Source organism: Cyclospora cayetanensis, unplaced genomic scaffold, assembly GCF_002999335.1.
Source record: "Cyclospora cayetanensis isolate NF1_C8 unplaced genomic scaffold, CcayRef3 CcayRef3_contig_296, whole genome shotgun sequence".
NCBI lineage: Eukaryota > Apicomplexa > Conoidasida > Eucoccidiorida > Eimeriidae > Cyclospora > Cyclospora cayetanensis.
The window spans coordinates 1,097-27,386 of record NW_020312254.1 but is presented as its reverse complement, the minus strand read 5'-3'; the positions used below and the strand labels follow the sequence as shown (position 1 = coordinate 27,386).

General features: G+C 55.0%; 2 protein-coding genes and 1 pseudogene across 2 annotated transcripts; 1 reads left to right on the top strand and 2 right to left on the bottom strand.

Moving 5' to 3' along the window:
- The first annotated feature begins 1,347 nt into the window (after nucleotides 1-1,347).
- Nucleotides 1,348-17,656, top strand: LOC113147603 (annotated as a pseudogene).
- A 3,155-nt stretch (nucleotides 17,657-20,811) lies between these two features.
- Nucleotides 20,812-22,705, bottom strand: LOC34618305. The gene is made up of 3 exons (XM_026338682.1): nucleotides 21,830-22,705; nucleotides 21,010-21,427; nucleotides 20,812-20,816 (listed from the first exon to the last, which is right to left on the bottom strand). Exons 1-3 carry the CDS (start codon nucleotides 22,703-22,705, stop codon nucleotides 20,812-20,814), a joined length of 1,299 nt encoding a protein of 432 aa, XP_026194467.1.
- A 2,015-nt stretch (nucleotides 22,706-24,720) lies between these two features.
- Nucleotides 24,721-25,546, bottom strand: LOC113147604 (the record flags this gene model as incomplete). Its single annotated transcript, XM_026338681.1, has 3 exons — nucleotides 24,721-24,805; nucleotides 24,941-25,247; nucleotides 25,384-25,546. Coding segments are annotated over 3 exons (555 nt in total), but the record flags the coding sequence as incomplete, so codon positions are not given.
- Between the last annotated feature and the right edge of the window lie 744 nt (nucleotides 25,547-26,290).

Here is a 26,290-nt window from a genome sequence, read left to right as displayed (position 1 = left end):
AAAAAAAAAAAAAAAAAAAAAAAAAAAAAAAAAAAAAAAAAAAAAAAAAATACTCACAAAAAAAAACTCCAAAAAATTGACCCTCTTTTTCTTTTCTCGAGCTACGTCCTTCCTGCTCTCTCCTCTTGTGTGTATATTTGTTGCGTGTTCTCTCTATCTCATTTCTTTCTCTCTTTCCTTCTCCCCTTCTTTCTTTTTCTCTCTCTCTCTCTATCTCTCTCTCTCTCTCTCTCTCTCTCTCTCTCTCTCTCTTTCTCTCTCTCTCTCTCTCTCTCTCTCTCTCTCTCTCTCTCTCTCTCTCTCTCTCTCTCTCTCTATCTGTCTCCGTAGGCGTGAATGCGCCGTTTTGCGATATGGCCCTTCTTTCTCGCGCGCGTTTCTCCTCCTCTGTGCAGGCAGTGTTGCGCCTTCGCCAGGGGAGGCAACTCCGCGCTTTCAGACTGCCGCAGCCTCTCCCCCCTTGCCAGCCATCGCCAGCAGCAGCAGCAGCACTGCAGAGGCCATGCAGCATGCGCGACTGACGGGTGTGGCTTATATTCTCAGCTCTCCCTCCATGATTCGGAGGCTCTGGGCAGATCCAGCAAGCCTCTCGCGCTGCATCAAAGGCCTTCTTTCCATCTTCTCGCTGAAACTGGAAAGAAGCACAATTCACCAGCGGTGGGCAGCCCTCGCGAATGCCATCTTAACGCAACGAGAGGCGCTCGACAGAAACCATCCACTCTTCGAGCAAGAAATCGTCGAGGTGGGAAAAAATTGTATTTCTCCCCGCTTTTTCCTTTTGCGAATGTCGCTAGGGGCACAACCCGTAGGCTCGTATCTTCTCTCACCATATTGCTGTCTGTCTCTTTCTCTCTCTATATATATATCTCTATCTCTATCTCTCTATATATCTATCTATCTATCTATCTATCTATCTCTCTATCTATCTCTCTATCTATCTCTCTCCTGTCGGCATCTATTAGTATCTCTGTATATCTTTGTGTATCGGTGTGTGTTTCTCTCGGTTGGTTTACTGTCCATCCCCCCGTGCGTGCTGGCTGCAGCCATTTGCTAGCGCATGACGAGGCGGAAAGCCTCTTTTGAGGATGTGCATTTTGAGGCTTTTTTCGATCCCCTCAGCTTCCCCAGGTTTGCCTGCGATCGATGCTGCTCCTGTTGCAGGGTTTATTGAAGCCTACTCTGGCATGCATGCAGTCTGACAGTGCAGACGCGGCTGCTGTCCACTGGCGATTTGTGCTTGTGGGGGGTGCTGTCTGCGTAAGCCTCAACAGTCCCCCTATCCCTAGCCTCATTCCCAGCTTGTCACAGTGGCTAGTAGCCGCAGCTGATGCCTCTCTACACCCCCCCATGATTAATACTGTCGCTTCATTTGGCCTCCTCCAACTCCTTCACCACGTCAAGAAACATCAAAACTTAATCCCCCATCGAGAACGTAGGTTCCCAAGCTCTGTGAGCTGCAGGCAGCTCACAGAGCTTGGATTCCTTAAGAATATGCTTTTGCTGCCTGACGCTACTTCTACCTGACCCTACTTCTACCTGCTACTCCTACCTGATGCTACTACAATCTGCTACAACTACTACTACAACTACTACTACAACTATCACAACTACTTGCTTCAACCACTACTACAACTACTACTACAACTACTACAACAACTATCACAACTACTTGCTTCAACTACTACAACTACTACAACAACTACTACAACTACTATCACAACTACTATCACAACTACTACTACAGCTACTACTACAACTACTATCACAACTACTACTACAACTACTACTACAACCACTACTACAACTACTATCACAACTACTACTACAACTACTACTACAACTACTACTACAACTACCTGCTACCATACTCCTACCTGCTTGTGTGGGGTAAATATGTGCGCAGTTCTCTGGCCGCTCCAGACCCCACAGACGTTGCGCCGGTTGCTGGAGTCTCTGGTGTCTATACACCACGAAGACATCCGCGCAGCTCAGGGGCCTCACGAGGGCAGCAGCAGCAGCAGACGAGCGGCTGCAACTCAAGACAGCAGCTTCCCGCTTGTTGCAACAGTGGTAAAACTGGATAGAACGTGGCCTGAAGAACGCGCTCCTCGCGTTTCTCGCCTTCTCTCCCTGCATAACATGCTCTTCGTTAAGACTCTCCTTGGTTTCTTGTACGCCACAAGATCCTCCATTGGTCAGCAGCAGCAGCAGGAGACAATGATGGACGTCGATGAAACGCATGCAGAGCCGCAGACTGCAAAATCTTTCGCAGAGCTTCTCCAACAAGGCCTTGCTCCAGTGCTTGCCGAAATGTTCAAGGCTTCAACCAGCGAACTTGAAAAACACATCACGGCAGTCGAAATTGCAGCTGCAGCCGCAGCCGCTGCAAGCAAGTGGGATGATGAAAACGCCAGGAACGTGCTCTGGGAAATCTTGTGCCCCCTCATGGTAATATATTGCATGTTGTAGCCTGTATATACCCCACACATAAAGTCTCCGGCATGCTCGAAGCATCTACTTCGAACCTCCCGCTTTGCAGCTGCGAATCTAAAGTTTAGAGACACTCCAACGACAAAAATCAGGTTCTATAATGACTTCGCCTCTGTCTCGCCATATGACTCTGCTTGTGTTGCCGTACAATCTACGGAAGATTTCATGAATATATATACATATATAGATAGAGATATAGGTCTTTGCGGATATATGTAAGTGTGGGGTGCGTGTATTCACGTGTATACGTATGTGTATAAGTATAGGCATGTGTATTCGTATGTGTTCAAGTATGGGCATGTGTATTCGTATGTGTTCAAGTATAGGCATGTGTATTCGTATGTGTTCAAGTATAGGCATGTGTATTCGTATGTGTTCAAGTATAGGCATGTGTATTCGTATGTGTTCAAGTATAGGCATTTTAGAACTGTTTCTATCAATACGTGTATGTAGAAGTGTATGTACTCATGAAATAACGTATGCATGTATTTATGTGTGGCTGATGTATGGACTTCTCAGTCAGAAGGCTTTTCACAATTAGATGACGAGCGCCTTGCCGCGTGGAGTGATGGTTTACGCTTTGCTTTGTGCCGTACGGGGTATTTATTGAATACGAACAAGCAGCAGCCTCAGCAGCAGCAGCATAAGAAGTTGGAGAAGGGGTCAGCTGCTGCTGCCGCTGCTGCAGGGAGAGCCAGACTGCGGCCGTTCCTCAATTTTTACCTGGATGCTCAGAAAGCAGCAACTCCAACAGACACCTTGTTGGTGAGTACAGCCCTTCCAGGAGAGGGGAGTGGGGAGTCGGGTGGAAGTGTTGTTCTCTGAGCTGCCTCTGGAATGCTGCATCCGAGGAGCATCTCGTCCTTGCATGCTTTTTTATTGCTGTTGAAGCGCAGTATAGCAGCTGCTAGAAGCATGCATTCCTGGAGTCGGGTAAAGCGACATATGTAGAGATTTAGAGGACTTGTTCATCAAGAACACCTTGAGACAGACGCATGGTTCAATAAACCGAGTGTAGTACATGCATGTCGTACAGTCAGCGGGAGAGGCAGCAGAGGCGGTTCTAGCGAGAGAGAGAGAGAGACAACCGTTGGTTAGTATACATCTGACGTTGAGCACAGGAGGGGACTCCCTGTCTGCCTAATTGCCAGCTCATTTTCAACACAGTTGCAGAAAAAACGCTTCCTGCTTTTACAGAGGCAGTCAACGGGGAGGCCTCCTTTTTCGGAGTGGCATATCGCTCCCGAGGGGTCAAATCGACAGGATGTATGAAGAAAGCTTTCTCTTTTGCATATTTATCTTCATGTTCTGTGGATATGTGTATGTAGTATGCGTATGGAGTATGTGTATGGAGTATGTGTATGGAGTATGTGTATGGAGTATGTGTATGGAGTATGTTTATGGAGTATGCGTATGGAGTATGTATACAGGTGTACCTAATGTACATATGAATGAGTAGCATTATTCGATATACTTATGTACTCAGATAAGCAGTGTAACCAGGCAGATATTGCTTGTTGGTGATAGTGTTTTGTGATGTGCTATGATTGCTGGGGTTGTTGCAGACTGTTCCTACGGGAGATCTGGCTACTGCTGCTTCTTCTGGATGTCTTACGCGGCAGTTCCGTCTGTACTATGCCTTGCTGCTAGGCTCTCTTTTCTCTGCTGCTCCCCGCTGCAGCGGAGCTGATGGCTGTCATCGCAGCAGCAGCAGCTGCTGCTGCAACTGCACCTGCGGCTGCTGCTTTGCGGCTGCAATGATGCGGGCTGGCGAGGACGCCATGATGCGATGTTTCGCGCATCCCTACAAGCAGGTGATCAAGTAATTTTTACGGTTTGTGTAATTGTGTATCTATGTGTTTCTGTGCTTTTTATGTATGTATGTATGTGTGTGTGTATTTATGTGTATGTATACATGTATCTGTATGTATACATGTATCTGTATGTATACATGTATCTGTATGTATACATGTATCTGTATGTATACATGTATCTGTATGTATACATGTATCTGTATGTATACATGTATCTGCATGTATACATGTATCTGTATGTATACATGTATCTGCATGTATACATGTATCTGTATGTATACATGTATCTGTATGTATACATGTATCTGTATGTATACATGTATCTGTATCTACATATGTCTGTATGTATGCATGTATCTGTATGCATGCATGTATCTGTATGTACATATTTGTATGTGGATGTATCGGTGTTTGTTTGTGCGCCGCGCTCAGGTTAGGGAGGAGGTGGCTCGTCTTTTCGCGACAGCAATTTTGAGCTGTGACAAGGAATATTTGCTGCAGCAGGAGATGGATGGGCTTTACAGCACAGGCCGTCTCGGCATGGCGGATGCCTCCAATGCAGTTACAGCTGCCTCGGCGCCTGCGCAATGCAGCTGTAACTGCAGCTGCACGGGAGCTGCAGAGAAGTTCAGAGAGTTCATTCATGAGCAGGCAGTGGCGGTCCTGCAGCCTCTGGCAGCTGGCGTGTGTGAAACTGCGGCAGGTAAGATTCCTCACTGTAGATATTGATGGTGTGTTTACCCCGCCGTTGGCGTCCGTGCGAAGGCTTGCATTGTGTCTCTCTGTCTCACGCACACACGTGCTTTCTGCGCTTGCATGCTGCGTCTTGTTGAGGCATAGAGCCTGCCCTGACTGCGGGTTGCTCATCATGCGTGGGATTCGAGAACTGTGCTTTCTGCTGCAGAACGCGAAGCTGGCAAGAGTCGTTCTCCGGCTCTGTGTGCCTCGCTCACGCTGCTCAACTGTCTTGCCGCCTTGGCAGCTAAGCGCGATGGGAAGACATTGTCTGCGTTGGGGGGGGCGGCAAGACACGCGTTTGCGGTGTACGTACAGCTTGCAGCCGCACGCCCAGTCGCAGAGGGGCAGCAGCAGCAGCTTTTGCAGCAGCAGCAAGCGAAGGGCCAGTCCGCAGGCGTGTTGCTTGCCCTCCTAATCGCGGCATGCAAGCATCCAGACTGCGACATCAGCAGCCACGCACTTCATGCTGCCCACTTCTGCTGCCTAGTGACGCAGCAGCGGCAGCTGCTGACGGATGCTCTGCTGCAACTGTGTCCGCAGCAGCAGAAGCTTTTGCAGCAGCAGGGAGCGAGCGGCAGCAACTTGACGCTCCTGCAGCAAAAGCGAAATTTCACCAGTGCCCTCGTCTCGTACATGCGACACCCCTCATGGAGGGTCAGAGCTCTTATCCCTGCTCTCCTGGAGGTAGGCTGGCTGGCTAGCTAGCTATGTGCTTTCTGCTGCTGCACTGCTGAGGAGGTATTGCGTTTTTAATGTGGTTGCAATTAGCTGCGTTGAAGCTGTTGCGGCCTTTTTTCGGAGGGGCCCTCTCGTGGCTGCCTCGCGGTGTACGTACATGTGCGTGTACATGGACGCGTCTGTGGTGTCTCGGGGGCCCCCTCTTTTTATTCGTGGGGATTGATGATTGATTACGCACAAGCGTGTCTGTGGGGTTCCCCCTTGCTTGCGTATCTCTGCGCAGCTGGATTTGACACAACACCGCTTCCTCGTTTGCGGAGATGCGACTTATCAAGAGGCCTTAAAAGCTGCCCTGCAAGGACTAGCAGATCCTGAGGCTTCAGTGCGGGCAGCAGCAAAAACTTGCATCACTCCCTTGTTGTTGTCAGCGTCTGATGAGGACTGCAGGTAGGGGAGGCAGAAGGTTTGCTCCGCTATGTAGCCTGTGGCTCTATGAGACTTGTTTCCCCTATTTTCACTTCCCCTTCCCTCCTGCGTGCCGCTCTGCTCGTGCGTTGCTGCGCGTCCAATAACAGAAAAATATACATATCATATACAGACATTCATATATATCGGTCTATTTTCTCAGTTTCTTGCTCCTCCTTTTCATAGAGTGTATGTAGTATACAGTGTATAGTTTTGGTACACATATATATAGTGTAAATTGTCAATACACAGATAGACATAGATGTATAAAGTATGTATATAGATATATATAATATATAGATATTTATATATATCGGCCTATTTTCTCAGTTTCTTGCTCTTCCTTTTTATAGAGTGTATGTAGTATGCAGTGTATAATTTTGGTATACATATATATAGTGTATATTGTGGATTCACAAATAGACATAGATGTACAAAGTATATATATATATATATATATATATATATATATATATATATATATATTTCCTTGCATCCTTCGAAGTCACGTGCGTTGCCTTTTTGGTGTCAGAATTAGGATGGTGTCGCCTGTCTCTCACGCTGCGTTCGCAGATACTACTCGAACGTTTTCAAGTGTCTGGCCGGTCCTGCAGTGCGGCGTGGCGGGGGCCCCTCGGGGGGGCCCCCCTCGTGGTGTAGGCCCCTTGGAGGTGTCTCTGGTCTTGGGGCACTTGTTGCTACTGCGCCGTACAGCGTCCCTGCGTGGCTGCCAGAGACTTTGACTTCCCTGGCGCTCTATGCAAACGCAACACAACCAGACAGCATTAGGGTAAGCGCGAGCAGACACACACACAGACACACATATGTGCACAGACAGACACACATATGTGCACAGACAGACACACATATATACACAGACAGACACACATATATACACAGACAGACACCCATATATACACAGACAGACACGCATATATATATACGCACACAGACACACCTGCGGGATGGGGTGGGGGGGAGATAGAGGGGGTTGAAAGCGCGGGTTTGAGGGGCGTAGGGCACGAGGTCGTTTCCTGTCTTGCACGGCTCCATTTTGGCCTCAAGAAGAAAGAGGGGACGGGAGTATGTACAGCTGGACGGCGAGAGGGGCAGCGGAAAGAGGCTGTCTAAGAAGTAAACGGCCGAGGTTACCCCACAGGATAACACGCGAGAGAAAAAGAAATAGTGGGACTGGAGGCTTGAGGCTTGGGCAGGGGCCCACCAAAGCACACAGGGGTGGTAGAAAGTGGCAAGAGGGTTGACTTTTTGACTGACACCCACTGCAGCAAGACTAGCATGCGTGGTGAGGCGTGTGCTTTGGTGTGTGCTTTCGATGCGCTTGGCTGTCTGTGTAGAGGGAGGTTGAGCGAGCTTTGCAGGAGTTTATCAAGACGCATCAGGAGGGCTGGGAAACGATTCACAGGGGGGCCTTTAGTGAGGACCAGCTCGACGTGTTAGATACGTATAAGGGGCGACCGGCGTACTTCGCGTAACAAACGAGCGCGCCGCGCCTTGGGCTTAGCCAGAGTGCGCTAGCTAGAGTTGTAGAAGCCTTCGTTCAGCCGATCCAGCGCATAGGAGGCTGCATGCGACACATGGATAGACTACTGCACACACACACACATACATATACATACATACATACATGCGTCGTGGGCTTGAGGCCGCCCCCTCGCTACGCGCTCTGGGATGCGTTGTAATTTAAAGATGCATTCCAACAGGGGGAGCTAAGCGTTCTGCTACTCGCGGGATCGTCTCTCGGGTTTATGCTACGCTAGCTCAGGGGAGTTTGGCGAAGTCTTAGGCCTCACAGGGGACGCTTGATGGCGTCTACACGCTTTCGCCGCTGGGAGGGCTAGGGAGAATGGCAAAAAGCTTCTTTGTTAGCAGCGCTTTCAGAAATCCCGTCGTCCTCCCTCCCCTCTCGCTCCCTCCCTTCGCGCTGCCCTCTGTGCAGCGCCCTTATGTGGCTTTGTTCGGCAATTCAGAAACAGTCTTCCTCCGCGCTGTCTGCTGGCCTCTCCTCTTCCGAGGAGCTCGCGATTGGGCTGCACTCCAGGCGAATGTGCATGCGTTTATGAGAAGAACCGGTGTAACGTGCATGCAAAATCACAGGTCCTCAGAGTCCATCGTGTTTATCCACCCCTCGTGTTGTTGCGGTGCGACGCCTGGAAAGAAATTTCCGCTGAAAGCCTCTGCCGTTGTTGGCTGGGTGCTTCTAACCCCTCGTGGGTGGCAGTGATTCGACCTTTCAAGAGGGCTTGCGCCTTTGAAGCATACGCATGTATTCATACTTTCTGTACGATTGTGTCCGCATCATACACGCTATTTGCCAAGCTAAAACAAGGCAGCTCTACACGTAGGCCTAGGTGAAAATATTATAGCCATGCAAACGCATGCCCCTATGAGGACTTAAAGATGATCTGCGTTTGCGTTTCCAGGCAAGTGGCAAGTCTCGCTACAGGGGCCTGTGCTTCAGCCTCAGAGGCCCCTCTGCTTGGGCAGCAAAAAAGAACTTTTCGACCCTTCTAACTAACGCTCAGCGCTCTTGGCACAGCGACGCGCTGGTCGAGCAGCTTCTTCTCGGGCTATGATTGTATCGTACGCCGCAGGAGGAAGCATCTGTGGGGTGTGACAGAGGGGAGAGGGGATGGTGCCCCCGTCGCCACTGTGCGGGGTGTAACAACGCACTCCTTAATCAGCAAACTAGGAAGCATCCGGAGGCAGCAGAGGCTGATAGAGCGCTAGGCACAGACCCCCCCAAGGCGGGCAGCTATTGAGAGAAATGACTGAAAGGCCCTTTTCAGCGGTATGCGCAGCTCTCTCGATATCCCGCATCCGCCTCGAGCATTGGCTAGATGGGTTGGGAAGGAGAGCTGCAGGAGCAGTTCTTCTCAGGCAATCCACGCACAACACGAGTAGGCAGATACGATTGTTAGAAGTCAATGAGTCAAAACCGTAGGAAGAACGGGAAATCTTTCCACTGGGTGGGGGGAGAGGGGGGTGCAGACCCCGCTGGTCGAAGGGGAGGGGGCCCCCATATCTTGTACCCACGCTCTCAAGGAGGGCCTCCCACGTAAACGGCGGCGTGGCTCCTATAAACTAGGGCGATTTTCTCGCCTTCTGAAGCTTCTTCCGTGTATTAGTGGATTCGTTTCTCGTATTTCATGCTTTGAACTTGGTTGGGCAGTGAACGATGCGACTTTGCGAGCTGCCTTTGTCTCGGGTGTCTGTACAGGGGTTTTTGACCCCGTGTGCAACTTGTTGGTTTTGAGCACATACCCCTAAAAGGCAGGCCTTGCACAAGGGGCCCCTTCATACACATACATAAATAGACATACATACATGCATGCATTCAATACCTACCCAGATACATACATTCGCCACAGAACCACATTATGAGGGGCCCCACGGGGAGGGGCCTTCAGGTCCTTCCGGGGGCCCCCCCCCTCGGTGGGCTTCTAAGGCGCTACATGCGAGGCGCCTATCCACGGGCAGCTGCTGCAGCCTCATGCAGTCGCCTCTACAGCAGCAACAGCTGCAGAAACGGGGAATCAGCTGCCACCCCTGGCAGAAACACCACCCCTGCCAGCAGCAGCAGCAACAGCAGTGGTATCGCCTTCCCCCCCGTCCTTCAGCAGCAAGCCAGTGTCTTTGTACGCAGATCTTCTCGAAGGGCCTTAGGGCTTCCCAAGCTTCGCACGCTACAAGCATCTTCTAAAGGCGGCAGCGCGAGCAGCGGCAGTTGCGCAGGCGACCCCCCTCCCCACAACACCACAAACGCGCGAAGACAGCAGAAACAAGGGGGAATTAGCCACGTGTCAGAGGTCCTCTGTCGCTTAGCCAAGCGACAGCTCCGAGAGGGGGATATCTTGGCGTTCATCACCACCGTCGAAGCAGCGGCTGTACGGACAGCCCACTAAGCCCTAATCCACCCCCCCTCCAGACTCGCGTTGCTTCTCCTCTTGCAATCGAGAGCTGCATGCACAAAGGGCCCTTTGTCTCGCTCCTTTCCTTCCTGTAAAGCCTCTTCAACGCTCATGGCATACAGCTTCTCTTTCGATCCTCTTCATACAGTGTGTCTCTTGACTGCACTTCACTCGCTCACGTAGGGCGCTCCTATGCCTCTTTTCCTTTCTCTACTCCTCCATTGCTTTCTCAACTCCTCCATTACTTAACCCTCTCTTCGTATATATGTATGGATATCTCTATCTTCATCTGTAGCTCTGTCTGTCTGTCTGTCTCTCTCTGTCTCTATTTCCCTCTCTGTCTCTCTGTCTCTCTCCCTCTCTCTCTCTGTCTTTCTCTCTGTCTCTCTCCCTCTCTCTCTCTCTGTCTCTCCCTGTCTCTATTTCCCTCTCTCTCTCTGTCTCTTTTTTTCTTAAAGCCTGTTGAGTCGTGAGTTTTTCTTGTCAAAAACGTATCGCCTCTTTTGGATAGGAGCCTCCCTGCGTGCCGACGCACGGCTTGCAAATTGCAAAAAGGGGGGGTAGCAGTCTGGGAAATTGCTTGCACTGCTACCCCCCTTTGTTGCAAACTTTTGCTGAACCTTCTACGTTCTACGCCTTTCGCTTTCCGCTTCAGGAGGCAGCAGCTCGTCCTATCGAGGTGTCGCATTGTTTGAGTCTCGTGACGAGCTATTTGAAGCCTCGGAGACTCGGCTGCAGGAGCTCCAGAGAAAGCACAGAAAGACTAGATGGCATTCTTCAGAAGCTTGTCTCAAAAGTCGAAGGCTGTTGCAGAGAAGCATCCTCCAGGAGTAAGGCTTGCTTGTTTATGCTGGAGGGGACTGCTCGTGAGACGCCACGTCTCCAACACGTGACTGGGCTGATGCTGCTGTAGGTGTCTCCACGCGTCGAGGAGAGCCTCGAGAGTAATTTCTCAGGGAGCAAAAAAAGGCTCCTAGAAGGGCCCCTTGGAGATAGCCCACTTTGCCTTTGGCTAGCTAGCAGCAAGCTTTTCAAGATGAGGCTGCTGCTGTTTTCTTCCAGCAGCATGCCTTCTGCATCAGGCCAGACTTACTTGCGGCTCAGAGGTGTATATATATATGTATATGTGTATATATATATATATATATATATATATATATATATATATATATATGTAGCATGCCGTTCTTCACCTGCTTCAAGGGGGGTCTACCACCATGCAGCGTGATTTTTCTTGCTGTGTTTGAACATGCTGCCGTTTGCACTTTTTCAAAGCTGCGCGCGCTCCAATGCTCCTGCTGCTGCTGCTCATGCTCCTCCTCTTCCTGTGCCTCCCTATTCTTCTGTGTTGCAGCCATATGTATTCTCGTGGGGTCGTTCGCTCGTCTGCGTTTACCCCCGCCTCCGACGCTTCTGTTCGTGGCTTTGGATTGTCTTCCCGCCTATGTGTGCTGTGAAGCGAGCTCGAAGGATTTTACTGCTCTCTCGGTTCTCCTCGCGCGCTTCCAGCAACACGTACTGGACTGTATAGACACCCAGTACCAGACCCGGCAGCAGCAGCAGCCGCAGCTGCTGCTGCCTTACGCAGCCTGGTGGCTGCTGCTGTTGCGGCGACTTCCAGACATTCTTGGGGCTTTCTCGGCCGCCTCGACATGCGGCGTTCTGCATGCAGCCGTTGCCGTATGCCGCAGCACTTCTCTTGAGCAAGAGCAACAGCTGTGGCAACAGCAGCAACTCTATTGTTCGGTGTACTGCGCCCCACACCAACAGCAGCAACAGCAGCAGCAGCAGCAGCAGCAGCAGCAGCAGCTCTTGCTGCATATCCGTAAGGAGTTGCTTCAAATGGAGGCACTTCGCGAGACACTAGGTCCAAGGAAGGCATGGCAGCAGCCTCTGCTGCTTCTCCTGCAGCAGGTTCTGCGCGCTGCTCCTCAAACGCTCGGGAAGGCGATACCAGCGCAGCTGTCTACCATCGCTCACGTGAGTCAGCGGCAGCGAGGTCTGGCTCACGTGTACATACATACATCCATACATACCAGCTAGCTAGCTGCAGCTTTGCCTGTAGCCTCAAAATGCCTGGGAAGCATTTACATACATATATATATATCCTGCGTTCATGAGGCGTCTCCATTACAGTCCCAAAGGCTGCGCTCCTCCTCTCCTGCTTCTGCCTGCATGCGCCACGCCGCAGGATGCAGCACTGCTGGCAACTGAGTGCAGGATGCAGCTGCAAGGCTTTACATCTCTCCAGGCAGCTCGGTCCTTCGACGATGACTCCCCCCTGCAAAATCGGATGCTGCTGCTCACTGACATCATGCAGCAGATTGAAGCCTTGATGCAAGTGACACTTAGAAGCGCTGCTCTGCAGGCAGACGCTTTCTCCGCGCGCGACTTAGCTGTGCTGCTTTCATCGGTCGCTCGCCTTTGCGGCGATGCCGCCGCTGAAACAGCAGGAGGCAAAGGAGTCTCAGAGCCAATAGGAGCAACAAGAGCAGCAGCAGCACCAGCAACAAGAGCCACCAGAAGCACCCGCGACTTCCTCCCCGTGGAAGAACAAGGCGCGGAGCAGCAGGCAACTGCTGCAGCCGCAAGGGAGGACGAGACCAACCAGCTCGCCTTTCCAGCAGATGAATCCGCCGCAGTGTCTCCTCACGGCGACTCCTCCTCCACTCCCACTGTACTACGCACTGCTGCAGCGGCGGCAGCGGCTGCTGCTCTGCTGCCCCTGTATGTACAGCTCAATCGTACGGTCCAGCAGAGCAACAGCCAAGACACGCTTGCTCTACTGCGCGCGTTGTCGCGCCTATGGCCTTTAACAGACGTCGCAGCAGCAGCAACACGACCAAAACGCCAGCAGCAACAGCAGCAGCTAGCCGCGGCAAGTCTTTTGCGCCTTGCAGAGAGCTTCGTGGGCTGCTGGAGTGTGAAGGAGCTCGCAGTGGCAGCGGTGGACGTACACCGCATTTGCAGCTATGCTCCTGTGCCTCTGCATGCAGCAGGACGGCGCCTCGCGCATCACATAGCATGTCAGCTGACCAGCTCCTTCGCACAAAATCTGGAGCAACAGCGACTTCAGGAGGCGAGACTAACCGACGCAGCGGCAAGAGCTGCTCAAGACAGCCTTCCGGAGACAGCCGTGCAGAGAGAGTGGTGCATGGCTAGCTGCATCCCCGCAGATTTCGAAATTAGCCCTCAGGTGCGTCTTTCGAGCTCTTTTGGCGGTACATGCAGCCGCGCTGTCTTCCGCATGCCTTTCGCTTTTTCTTTCCGAGTGCAAGACATCCCGACGCATGCTGCCTCGACGCAGCACCCTGCAAAAACTGCTGCCTCTCCTGTTTGGCCTCTCTGCGTGTCTGCTGCAGCTCCTGCTGTCGCTTTGGCACGCTCTGCTGTCTCTCCTGCCTCGATCTGCCTCCGAGCATGGCGAGCTGCTTCTGCTGCTCGAGAGTCTCCTCAGCGCTGCACTCGGTCCGAGCTGCCAGCCGGAGAGAGAGCGGCTGCTGCTGCTGCTGCAGCAGCAACACTCGCACATGCAGCTGCTGCAGCTGCTGCGAAAACTGCCCCCGATCAAAGATCCCAGTCTTACTGCTAGCTGCCTCGTTCGCGGGATCGCTACGCTGGCGGGAGGACAGGTGCAACCCCACCGCTGCACCACCCCCATCTCCAACTCTCCTGCTCTCCCTACCGCTCCGGCTACGCTTCCGCTGCTGCCTCTCCTGCTGGTTCGTTGTGAGCAGCAGCTGCAGCAGCTGAACAGCAAGGATATATGCGCACTTTGCCGTGCGCTGCTGCGCCTGCATGCCGCCTCCTCCTCTTCTTGTATCCACGAAAGGGGCTGTTGCGCGAGCAACACAAAGCCCACTGGCAGTGCCTACGTGAGACTTGTTGAAGGCGCTCACGAAGCCTTAAAAACTTCCCTCGCAAGTCTGCTTATGCAAAAACCGATAGGTACATACACCAGGACCGACCTGACACACAGAATGTCAGGCTGCAGACAAAAAGGTTGCTACCAGCAGCTACTGCAGCTGCTACTGCTGCTACTGCAGCTGCTACTGCTGCTACTGCAGCTGCGTGTATACATACATATTTATGTATATGTGTGTGTATGCGTATGTGTGGCACTTAAAGAAGCAGCAGCTAGTGAAGCGTGTTCGCTTTGTGCGTGTGGGGGGGTGCCGCAGAAAGTGCCTCGCAGGCGTTGGTGCTGATGGAATATTTTGCTTCGACTCAAAGAGGGGCAGCAGCAGCACAAACCCTCTCAGGAGAGCAGCATGCAGAGGCGCAGCAGCACGCAGAGGTGCAGCAGCAGGCAGAGGCGCAGCAGCAGGCAGAGGCGCAGCAGCAGCAGCAGGTGTTGCTGCTGCAGCGGCTAATGGAGGATTTTTATGTTCGCTGTCACTCGTACCGAGTTACGGATATTATTCGTGTGATGCGCTGCCTGCTCGACTATCCGCATGCGGCAGCCGTGGCTGTGGCAGGGACTGCTGCTGCTGCTGCTGCTGCTGCTGCAGCTGTACATACAGCAGAGAGCCCCCCCGCAGAACCACCCAATGGTGCTACCCTGTTGCTGCGGCAGCTTGCCTATCATCTGCGCTGGAAGTTGCAGTCTTGCTGCCCTTTAGCTGCGCTTGAGGCTCTCGAGGTGTATGTTCGGCTGGCCCCTCGACTGCGACTGCTGCATCGCCAGCGCGCACAGCCGCTGCTGCTGCTGCAGCAGCGGCTGTTGCTGCAGGAGGAGGCTGCGAAGAATGTCAGTACGCGGGAGGGGCAGGAGGAAGACACTTTGGCGTATCGGCTGCACCATAGGCGTCCTAGTGGAGGGTTCTTCGTGCTGCAAAGCTTGCGGCTGATGCATTCTACGGCTCCCGTGTTTCTGCAGCAGCTAAACTCCGTCTTTGCCCCCTCAGAAAACGGCCTTGCTGCAGTGGCGCGACTGACGCGGCTTCTTCAGCTCTGGGGAGCTGCCCACTGCAGGAAGGACGATTTTGTGCTGCCTGTCTTGCAGCAGCTGGTTTGCGTTTTACAGGGGAGATCTCCATTCGAGTTTCGAGAGGCAGCTGCCAGCGAAAAGCGTCCAGCAGCAGTGAGAAGCGTCCTGCAGCACGTTCCTCTCGAGACAGCGGCAGCTGCTGCCCTGGCGATTACGCGTCTGGGGTGTACATGCAGCTCGGCAAGCGAACAAGTGCAGCGCACAGCCTCACAGGCTCTTGCCCTCGTGTTTTCTGCCGTAGAGCATCGCCTACGGCAACTGCAGCACGACCAAAGGAAGCAGCAAGAGCAAGAGCAAGAGCTGCAAGAGCAGAAGCACCAAGAGCAAGAGCACCAAGAGCAGAAGCAGCAAGAGCAGAAGCACCAAGAGCAAGAGCGCCAAGAGCAGAAGCACCAAGAGCAAGAGCACCAAGAGCAGAAGCACCAAGAGCACCAAGAGCAACATCAGCGACAGCAGCGCCAACTCGCTGTGCTGCCCCTCTTGCAGCTAGCTGCTGCGTTGTGTCTGTGGTGTTGTGATCGGACAGTGCGAGTTAGCCAAATTCAGGCTGCAAACTTGTTGTTGACACTGTTGAACCCTCACAAGCAAGTGCTAGAGGATCTTATTGTGCGTTCTCCCCCGACTTCCCCCCGTGTGACTCCTCCTCCCGCCATCCTCACCAGCAGCAGGAACGTGTTGAGCATCTTCTCGTGTTGCATGCGGGAGCTGCTCTGCATTGAGGCTGGGGCTTTGACGCCTCCAGCGCAAGAGGTTCTGACGCTGCTGCGACAAGGAGGCGTCGCTGCCTTGCCGCTACCCTTGGCTGCCGTCAAGTCTTGCAAGCAAACAGCTGCCCTTGCAGAAGTCTCAGCCATACTGCAGTCCATGAGCGTTTTCCCCCAAGGAACGCTGCTGCAGCTCCGCGAAAAGCTCTCCGAAGGGCCATATTCAGTGCCTCTTGCTATAGAGAGCTTCCCGAAGACTGCCGTGGAGGTAACAGAACTGCCAAACGCGACTCCCTGCCTGCAGTTCGGCTCTTCTGAGTGTCTTGCTTGAACGCTGCGAAGCGCAAACTTGCTTGTGGGTGGCGCTACAGGTATGCGGATTCACAGACTTTTTTCGCGGCGAGTCGGGGGAGTCTACTGGCCTTCTGATGCCTTGGCGGGAGCTAAGACAGCGCATCCTGCAAGCGAAGGGGTGGGCTGTTCTTTTTACACTCTTTAGGCGGCTCCCGTCTCCCGCATGCAGCACGCTTCCAGCCCCCTAGAGTGCTCCTGTCGCTGCGTGTGTGTGTGTGCCTGCGAGTATCTGTGTGTGTGTATGTGGCCGTTTGGGGGGGGTTGTGCGTGCAGATGGCAGGTGATGACTGTTAGCCTCGAGGAGTGGTGCGCCTTAACCGACAGGCGCAGCCGCGAAATGTATCTCCGCGCGCGACTCGTCGACTTGCAAACTACTAAGCAAGCGCCTCCCTCTCTGCGGCAGAGAGAAGGCGGCGTGTGTTGAAGGGAGCTCGATAAACGCCAGTCACCCTCAGGCCGTTCCTTCACGGAAAAAGAAACAGGCCTTACTCACACTCGCAAGAATGCAGCAGGAAGTCTTCTTTTTAGGTTGCCTTCAAGGGGCTCTAGTAGTGTATATAAGGCCCCTTCAAACATTTTCCCGCAAAACGCAGTTCTTACACCGACCATGCAGCTACGCCGCCATCCTCACACACACGCGTTCCTCTCCCCCCGCGTGTTGAAATCTATCAAGAGGAGGCGCAATAAGGGGGGGCAAAGAGGTCTTGTCAAAAAGCATGCAATCGCTTTCTATCAACTTTTTGTAATGGGCGCTCTTTAGAAAAAGCTACGTTCTGCCTTCTCCAACTCGCGCCTCTACACAGAGGCCTGCCGTGCATGCGTGAGGGAGGGGAGAGGCAGAATGAGAGTCTCGGCGTGGCTGCATTCTATGAACAGCCGTTCCCCCCAGAACACCCCCAGCGAGGGGCACATGACATCTCTGCGCATGCTGGCACATATGTATGCACAGAGAGCCATCATTCCGTCTCTTTCAGGCGAGCCAACAGGCTCATATTAGACATAAGCGAGCTGGCAGAACCAACAACAGTCCCTGGACTTATCCTTCCCCTAGTTACGTATACATCATTGCAGCAGAAAGTAGTTGCGGGCACCTTAGCCTCCCAGTACACCCCAAACATGCGGAAGGAGCCTGAAGGAATTCCTGGCGAAGAAATTGCCAATCCACGATTTGAGATCTTATTACGTCGCACACAAATTAGAGACTCACTCCTTTGCTTGAGCGAAGAATTGTGGATAGTTTTTTTTCGCACGGTGATGTGGGTGTCTGTACACCTGAGCAACGGTTATCGAGGACAAAGGGGGCGGTACGCACCGAGGGGCCCCTCCACGGCGGGCGGGTTGCTGTGTTGCATGGGGGCCCCCCTTCGTGCAGAGATGCTCATCTTCCGGCCATGCGTGCTTGCAGAGAGTCCTTTTGGCTTAATACCATGTTTCAAGACGGATTAGCGCGATGTAACGGATCAGCAGATGGTACGATTCAAGGCTTCCGGGTAGAAAAGTTTGCCGTTTGCAGGGGCCCCCTTGGACCCTAGCACGTGCGCGAGCGACCGCGGCTGCTTGCTGGCATGCAGTTGACTCCAGTAGGGTCGTTTTTTGCTTTTTCAAGAATGGTTGTGTGTGTCGCTACACCCCGAACCGCTTAAGCCCGTCGGAGCTGCCCTCCTCTTGCGCGTCCAAGGGGGGAGAGGGGAGGGGCGGAGGAAAGGCGTTTCCCTCTCTCTTTCTCTCTCTCGCAGCAGGAGTAGGCGTAGTAGAGTCGCGCATGAACAGTCTCATGATGAAGCGTCCACCAGGAGGAGCAGGAGCAGGAGGCCTATCAGAGGTCTCCTCTCTAGCAGTGCTCTTGCAGCTGCGTGTGTTGACTCTCTGTATCTTTCTGTTGGTGCAGCTTTCCCCAGGAAAGTGTTTCTCGCCTTGCAGAAGGAGCGAAACAATGGGGGAAGGGGGCCCTCCACGCCCTCTTACCCGAGACTTTCTTTCTTGCAGAAATCCTCTCCCCACGGTTCTCCGTGGGGGCCCCTCGTCTGCCTTTTTGCGTGTTCCCGATGTGCGCATGGCGCAGCGGGGGCGCTCAATAGGAGGCGTGAAAAATCGCGTGAGAGCAGCCTCTCGCGACGCCTTCGTTCCTCGCCAGGCTGCTGCGGAGATCGACGCCTCCGCACCAGCAAGACCTGAGCAGCAGCAGCAGGAGGCGTTTGCATCCGCCGGATTTATTCCTTTGGGTGTGCTCCCTTCTCTCAGAGACAGTCTGAAGCGCTGGAATATCTCGGCAGCTAGCCACATCCAGGCAGCAGCACTGCCGCTGCTGCTGCAAGGGCTCAGTGTCTGCATAGCGGGAGAAACGGGGAGCGGCAAGACCGTCGCCTACGTTGTGGCACTCGTGCAGCGACTCGTCGTGTTGCAGCAGCAGACGCAGATGCAGCAGCAGCAGCAGCAGCAGCAGCGAGGGGCAGCAGCAAGGGCTGCGAAGGCGGGGGCCCTCGCAGCTGCAGCAGACGGCGCGACGGGGGGGGCCCCCCCTGTCGCTGCCGCCTCCAGCTACCCCGTTGCTGTCGTGCTCACGCCGAGTCGAGAGCTGGCGATGCAAGTCTTAGCCTGGCTGAGGCGACTGCTGCACTTCGTGTCTTCTGGAGCGCTGACTCCTTCTGCCGCTGGATTGCTGCTAGGATCCTCCTCCGCGAGCTGGCCCTTTGGCTCCTCCCGCCGAGCCTCGTCGGGAAGGCTTTCTTCTTCGGAAGAAGGCTCTCCGAAGAAGCGGAGCTGCCCCCTCCTGCTGGTGTCTACTCCGCAAGCCTTCGCAGCAGCGGCTAGCAGGGAGAAGGGCCTTTTCGCAGCCACAGAGACGCTGGTTCTCGACGAGGCTGACATGCTCCTGGAGGGGGGCTTCAAGAAGCACACCACGGCGCTGCTCGAGCGCTTTCGAGCAGCCGATCGAGAAAGCCGAAGGCAAGGGAAGCCCCCCACGCAGTACGTGCTGGTGGCTGCAACGCTGCCCTCTGTGGGAGGCAGAGGGAGCGAAGGAGAAGGGAGCCTGCGTGCGGCGCAGAGCGCGCATTCAGAGGTGCCCAAGTCTCTGCATGCGGCTGCTGCTCCTGCATGCAACACAACTCCCAGTCGAGAAGGAAGGGCCTACGGAGGCGTCAAGGGGTCGCTGCAGAAGCTCTTTCCGTCGATGCGCTTCGTAGAATCGCCCTTGCTGCACTGCCACTGCAGCGGACTGCAGCAGGAGTTTGTTGCGGTGTCTTCGGAGGAAACAGAGGCCGATCGGATCGACAGGGTACTAGGGGCCCTCAGGGGCCCCCTCAGGGGCCTAAAGACTCTCGTCTTCTGCAACACGGCAGCCACTGCCAGACGCGTGGCTGAGAGCCTCCAAGAAAGACTGCAGAGCGACAGAGAGGCGCCAAAAAAGCCGCTAGTGCAGCTCTTCTCGGCGCAGCTGCCTCCGCTCGCTCGCGCGAAGGTGATTAAGGCCTTTTCCAGCATGCCGTCGTCGCTTCCAGGGGTTGCGACGGTGTCTCCTCCAGACTCGGAAAAGACACTCTCTCCCACTGGGAAGCAGCAACAGCACGACGCTGCTGCTGCTGCTACGTCTGCTGCTGCTGCTACGGAGCATGCACAGCACAGCGCAGGAGCTGTAGAGCCGCTTTCTTCTTCCTCCTTCGCAGTTGCGCAAAGGCCTTTCTCCCTTGACACCCCCTCAGTGCTGGTTTGCACGGATGCAGCAGCTCGTGGTTTGCACTTGGAGGGACTGGGAGCTTGCGTGCAGTTCGACTTTGCCCTCTCCGCAGTAAGCCACTTGCACCGAGTAGGGCGCGTTGCACGGGCAGGTGGGCTCGGCAAAGCCATTTCCTTCTTCCTTCCCCACCAGAAAATGCTCGTCGATGCAATTCGGGGAGGCGCTGCGGCTGCGCAGCAACTGCAATTGCAGCAGCAGCAGCAGCAGCAGGAGCAGCAGCAGGAGCAGCAGGAGCAGGGGGAACGGCTGACGGCCAAACACGCATCTGTAGCTGCTGCCTTCAGTCGCAAGAGATCCTTCAGAAAAAGGCAAAAGAAACTGGCTGCGGCAGCGGCCGCTGCTGCGAATGCTACTACTGCTAGTGCTAATGCTGCTAATGTTGCTGATGCTGCTAATGTTGCTGATGCTGCTGCGGATGGCTGCTACAGCGGGAGTGCGACTCCTGGGGGCGCTGAGAACACTTCTTCGCCAGCAGAGAGGGGTGACTGCAGCAGTTCCTCCTAAAGCGGCGACAGTTGCCCATTAAACCGTGAAGGCGAATAAGACTCGCTCTGATACTGCCAGCTAGCAGGTTGCGGCCTTTTACTGCGCACAGAAGAGAGCTCTCGCCTCTGTGGCAGCGAGGAGCACTTGGTGCCGCCTCTCTGCCCGTGCTGCCCTTCTCGGAAGCCTCAGCGCTTCGGCCGTTCGTTTTTTGCCGCTTCTTTAGGCAGGTATCTTGCAATGCAGTCTCCTGAGGGCCTCCCCTCTCGAGTCGCCTTCCAAGAGAGAAGCTATCGCCACGTTCGCAGGGAGCCAGCAGTAGGAGGAGGGCTGCTGTAGTGTCTCTATTGCTCTAGCTACTTAGCAGGGACGGTACGTGCGGAAGGGGGAAGCGGAGAGGGGGCCTTACGCCAACTTGTGCTGGAAAGCCTCAAGCTACGGTTTAGGCGCTGCTCATCCAGCCACCAAAACACATCTACACACGCGTCGCAAGAGGTTTATAGCACAAAGAAACAGCCAGCAGCAAGTTATCACGAGAGGAAGGCGGCGCTTTCCTCGCGCGTGAGCACAGCCTTGCCCCCCGTGGGCGTCCCTCGAGGGCCCCCGGGCCCCCCCCCGGGAGGGGGGCCCCCGGGGGCCCCTTCAAACCGCCGGGGAGACACAAGCGAACGCGACCTCGGCGAGTCAAGGGCCCTCGCCTCTCTGGGAGACATGAGGGTTCGCGAGTCTGCGCGCACCACTCCGCCTGCTGCGGCGGAGACACGCGGCGAGGCGAGCGTCTTGTAGGACGTCTGTCGCAGAGGCGCCTTCGTTTCCGCCGCTCCGGAGGCGGCGCTGTCTTCGCGGAGTGCGTGGGAAGACGAGAGGGCGTGATGTGCTGTGGTCGCGAGGCTGCCACCGCGCAGTTCCTCGGAGGCTTTTCTGGGGGAAGTCAGCGTTCTTGAGTCTTTGTGTTTGGGCGCACTCACACTCACGCGTGGCGACGAGCACGTGCGCGAGGGGCCCCTAGAAAAGGAGAACCCCCCAGTACTGTCGCCTCGACTGAGCTGCGGGCTCGCAGGGAGGGCGGACCGGGGGCCCCTCTTCGCTGCTTCGGAGGGGCCCTCCTCCCCGCCTTGCCCCTTTTCCCCCTCCTTGCTTGAAGTGACCACGAGATTCACGCCGCCAGACAGAAGCCGCTCTAGAGTTGTTGAGCCGCTCCCGCCTGCGCCTCCTGCCGAAGGACGCGCTCCGTGCGCTTCCCAGAAGGATCGCAGCACTCGAGGCAGCAACACGCCCCCCTCCTCCACGGAGGGGGCCCCCCCGCCCCCCCGCGGGGGGGCCTCCGAGGGGCCCCCCAACGCAGCCGCTGCTTCGGCTGCCGAGTGGCGTCGGTGCTCGCGGCTGCCGAAGCTCCGAGAGGAGTGCTTCTCTGCGCCCTCTCCAGCTAGCAGTCCTCTCCCCGCTGCCTGGGAGAGGACTGCTTTGGGGGGTCTGCAGCTGGCAGGAGGCACGGGAGGCTGCCTGGAGGGCACTCTCGGGAGAGGCGCTGTGGCGAAGCGGATGCGGTGGAGCCAAGCCGTCTTGAACTCGGGGATCTGCTTTTCTCGCTGGTGGAGGCTGGGAGCCTCCCCAGGGAGCCTACGGCTTTCGCGGCTTCCCTTCCCAGCGGCGTCAGCGGGCAGGCTGACGTCGAGATGCTCGGCAGCTTGTCGCAGCTTTTTGAGGTGAACTTCCATGAGGGACTGTTCGTACAGCCGCTCCTCCAGATCGCGCTGCAGCAGAGCGATCAGACGCCTCTGATCGCGCACGCGCTTGAGCAGGATGCAGTTGGCAGCCACCGCTTCTGGGGAATTCGACGAGGGGGGGGGGGGCCCCGAGGACCCCTCCTTCGCTGCCACGGGGGGCCCCTTGTCCATCTGTCGCTGCATGCGGCGCTGCAGCCTCTCGCAGCGGCCACACTCGTCCTTGAAGTGCTCTATCCTCAAGTCGATGCCCTTCTTCGCTTCCAGGATCGCCTCGGGAGGAGTCAGCAGGAAGGAGCCGCTCTCGGCGTCTCTGTAGAGGGCAGTCATGTCGTGGAAGCGCTTGAGGTCGTACAGGAGCAGCTCGTGCTCTAGCGTCAGCATGCTAACCTCGTCCTTGTACATTTCGCGCAGCTTTTCCACTTCCTGCAGGCTGCTCCCGACTGGCGCGCTGGGAGACAGCTTCTCGCAAGGCTCCGTCCCCAACATGCTGCTGCACCCCAAGCCTCCAGCGTAAGGATTCCAAATCCACCGCTGAGAGCTGTCGCAAAGACGAACAACTTGGCGAGTTGCTTGGGGCCCATGCGAAGCGCCCAACATTTTTTCGACGAGCGCGAATTCACGCAGCACAGACACACCCCTGCCCCCTTCCCTCCCTCCCCAGGAAGACACCGAAAAAAGGGGAACGAAGAATACGTGGCTGTACCAAAAACGCTACTGCTCGCACCCCTGCGACACGCGCAGAAGGCTCCCTATGAAATGCCGTTTGTCGGCCTTCTGAGAAAGCTCAAGATCGGCTCTGCACTGCATGCGGATAAAATGCGCGGCTAGCACTGCAGTCGGCATCCGCTCTAGGGGACGAAGGGCGAAAGAGCAGACGGCAGAAGGGAGAAGGAGCCGAAGGAAGAGACTGATGCAACGCTCAGGGAGGGAGACGGTGCGACGATCGGGGGGAGCGGGGCAGAGAGCGGCTCGCGGGGGAGATGCTGCTTGTGTGAAGGCTGTTTCTGGAAGACTGCGGCTGTGAGAGCTGCTGCTGAGAGCGTCGATGGTGGCAGCTTGCTACAGGCACTCGCGCGCGGCTGAAGGGCAGCTGGTGAGGAGCAGGAGGTTCTGCCTCATCAGACTCGGGGAGAGGACGGAGGAGGCGCAGCAGCGGTCGAGAGGGGCAGCAGCAGCCGCCGTGGAGCGATAAAAGGCGTCAGAAATAAGGAAAGGAGAGTGTGAAGGGGGAAACACGAAGGGAGAGAAGGAGGGTGTTTTCTGAGGGGCCCCCTACAAGCATATCGAGGCGATACGGTGAGCGCGTCGCGAGGTGCCCTCCGAATTCAGCTTAGAGAGGCACCAAGGAAGCGAAGGGAGGCAAACTTGAGGAAGGAAGAAGGAGGAAATCAAAAAAGGCGCTAAAAAGAAGCCGTGTGAGGCTGTCTCCTCCGTTGCAGAGAAGGGGTAGGCCTTCCCACGTGCCTGGCGTCGTACTGTGCTGTACAGCAGGGGCGAAGGCAAGGGGCGAAAAGCATCGGAAACTCGCGGTTTTCGCTGAAAAAGAGGCAGCCTGTCGCTGCCTCCTTTGGTTTCACGCTGAAGGAAGGATGAAATGCTCGGAAATGCGGCAGAAGCGCAGGCTTCCTGCCGTCCGAGCTGCTGCCACAGTCAGCGGCTCTGCTGCAGCCTTGGCTGCTGCTGCTGCACATCACTGGAAGCCTTTGCAGCAGCAGCCACTGTCTCTCTCCGTCCAGTTTCTTGCACGGGGTGAACGAGCTTTGTTCCTCGAGAGAGTTGCGCGACTCTCTTGTTTGACTTCTGCGAATTCGCCGCCTTAAGAAGGCTTTTCAGGCTGGTGGTAGTGTCTTCTGTCCTCGTCGAAACTGGCGCGGGGAGCTTCTTCGTGTGGGGGCTGGACTGTCAAGAACCTTGCAACTTGAGGATTCTGTCGAGGTTGTTTCCGAGCAAAAGCGTCCCCCGCTATAGCGGAGTATTCAGTTCTTAGTGTTAGAATTGTCTAAGCGGGTTGGTGGCTCGAGGGGAGGGAACGCTCTCGAGTCAGCATGCCGAACTGGCTAGAATCATGTGTCTATATTACATGTGCATATGCGTAGTGTATGCTTTAGATGGTATCTTGCCCTTAAAAAGTAACCGCGCTCATCAAAAACGCCACTCTGGCACGAGGCGTTAACAGCCAAACCCTCCAGTCGCGTGCGTGAACCACGCGAGACTTACGATTGAGGCAGTAACCCCCCTGACCACTACTGGTGCTGGATATACACCCCCTGACACACACATGGCTCCTTCGCCTCCGCCCTTTTACCCCAAAATGCCACTTTGGGCTTCTTTATGTGCGAGTCACAAAGCATGCGCGTCTCCGCAAGAGAAGAGCGCCTAGCAGCATGCACGCAAGAAGCAGCCCAAAAGCCTGCACCCAGCAGTCATTGCACAACACCACGCACCCCGTTGCCAGCCTTCCAACCCTCCCTCCTCACCCCTGTTCAGATACGAGAAGGGGGAAGGGGGGGAAGGAGCAAGTCGCCCTTTATAGACTGGAAGAATCCTCAAAAGAAACAACTGCCGCTCTCTTGGGCTGTTGCTCCTGCGGCTACTCTTGATCGGCTTAGAAGCTAGGAAGTGTCTGCCTCGGTGTTTTCCCATCGCAACGTTGCGCGGGCAGGACGGTAGTCTCCCAAAGTATTCCACAAAAGACACCTGCATGCATCCGCACGCAACAACAGCAGCAGTAGCAGGGGAGGCGACACGGAGAGCTGCTTTTCGCGCAGTCGGAAGAAGCAGCTAAAACGTCAGCGCCCTCAGTGAAGACGGCAGCAACAGGAGTCTGCCTACCTGCCGGAGGCAAAATTCCTCTCAATCTTGACAGTGAGAGCGCCCATGCGTGTCGCAAAAGCAGCAGTGGCAGCAGCAGCAGACTCTGCTGTCGGCTCGCCATCGGCACTTGCGGGAAACGCTCCCGAAAAAACATCCACAGCCATAGGATTTATGTCAGCTCCCGCCACACTGAAGCCTCTTCCCTCCATAAAAACCACAGCGACAAAGTTTGTTGGTCCTAGATCGAGAATTGTGTTTTCTCTTGCTGTCAGAAAGCTCGAGCCGCTGCTGCTGCTAGAGCTGCTGCTGCTGAACGCGCTTTTTCCTGAAAGCACCAACACGCCAAAAACCCAAGCCACATGAGAGCTCAAAATATACGCAGTAGACGCATGCGCAATCGAGCGTCTAGCCATTTAGCCGGCGGAAAGGAAAATTTAGGGATAATTGCTTTAGAGCCAGACCAGCGACTAAAGGCTGCCGCGATGCGGTTGCATTTCTCGCTGCTGCTCCTTGTTGTTGCTGCCGTTGCTGTTGCTGCTGGTGAAGCCGCAGTCGTGTTTGCTGCAGCACATAGCGCTGGAATATCAGGGGAAGGCCAGATGCAGCTGCTGCTGTTGCTTGTTGGAGCAGCCGCTTCTCCTCCGCTGCAGCAAGGTCGCCTAACCCACTGCAGTGTAGCTGCTGCGAGTGTACAGACAGTTGAGGTGGCGTCATTCCCTCCGGCGCAGACAGCGTCAGTTCCCCCAACAGAGACAGCGAATGGGCGTCTGTATGGCCTATTGCAGCAGCAGCAGAATTAGCAGCAGAATTGGCAGCAGAAGAAGCAGCAGAAGAAGCAGCAGCAGAAAGCAGAAGCAGGAAGCAGAAGCAGCAGCAGCAGAAAGCAGTAGCAGAAAGCTGAACCAGCAGTAGCAGAAAGCTGAACCAGCAGTAGCAGAAAGCTGAACCAGCAGTAGCAGAAAGCTGAACCAGCAGTAGCAGAAAGCTGAACCAGCAGCAGAGAGCAGAAGAAGCAACAGTAGTAGCAGAAGAAGCAGCAGAAAGCTGAACCAGCAGTAGCAGAAAGCTGAACCAGCAGTAGCAACAGCAGAATCAGCGGAAGAGAGCAGCAGAATCAGCAACAAAAAGCAGAAGGAGCAGCTAACGATGCAGAGAAGACGGCATTTTGAAGACACCGCAGGCATCACCGATCAAAGGAAGCTCCAAACATGCATGTCTTAGCGCAGAAGGCATCAGCAGCAACACTAGAAGAAGCGGCAAATGTGACAACAACACACCGAGTATGGCATCACAGGCCCCCTCTACGGGCATAGGAATCGTCCAGAGAACTGCCGCCCCCGAATGCACAAAGCAAAAGGTACCCTGCAG

What these genes read in the sequence shown, in the direction of transcription:
- LOC34618305 (XM_026338682.1), bottom strand. Translation starts at nt 22,705, where the DNA reads ATGTTGGGCGCTTCGCATGGGCCCCAAGCAACTCGCCAAGTTGTTCGT. An exon ending in CCAAAGCAGTCCTCTCCCAG is followed by an intron (nt 21,428 to 21,829) that starts GCAGCGGGGAGA and finishes GCGAGCCCGCAG; the next exon opens with CTCAGTCGAGGCGACAGTAC.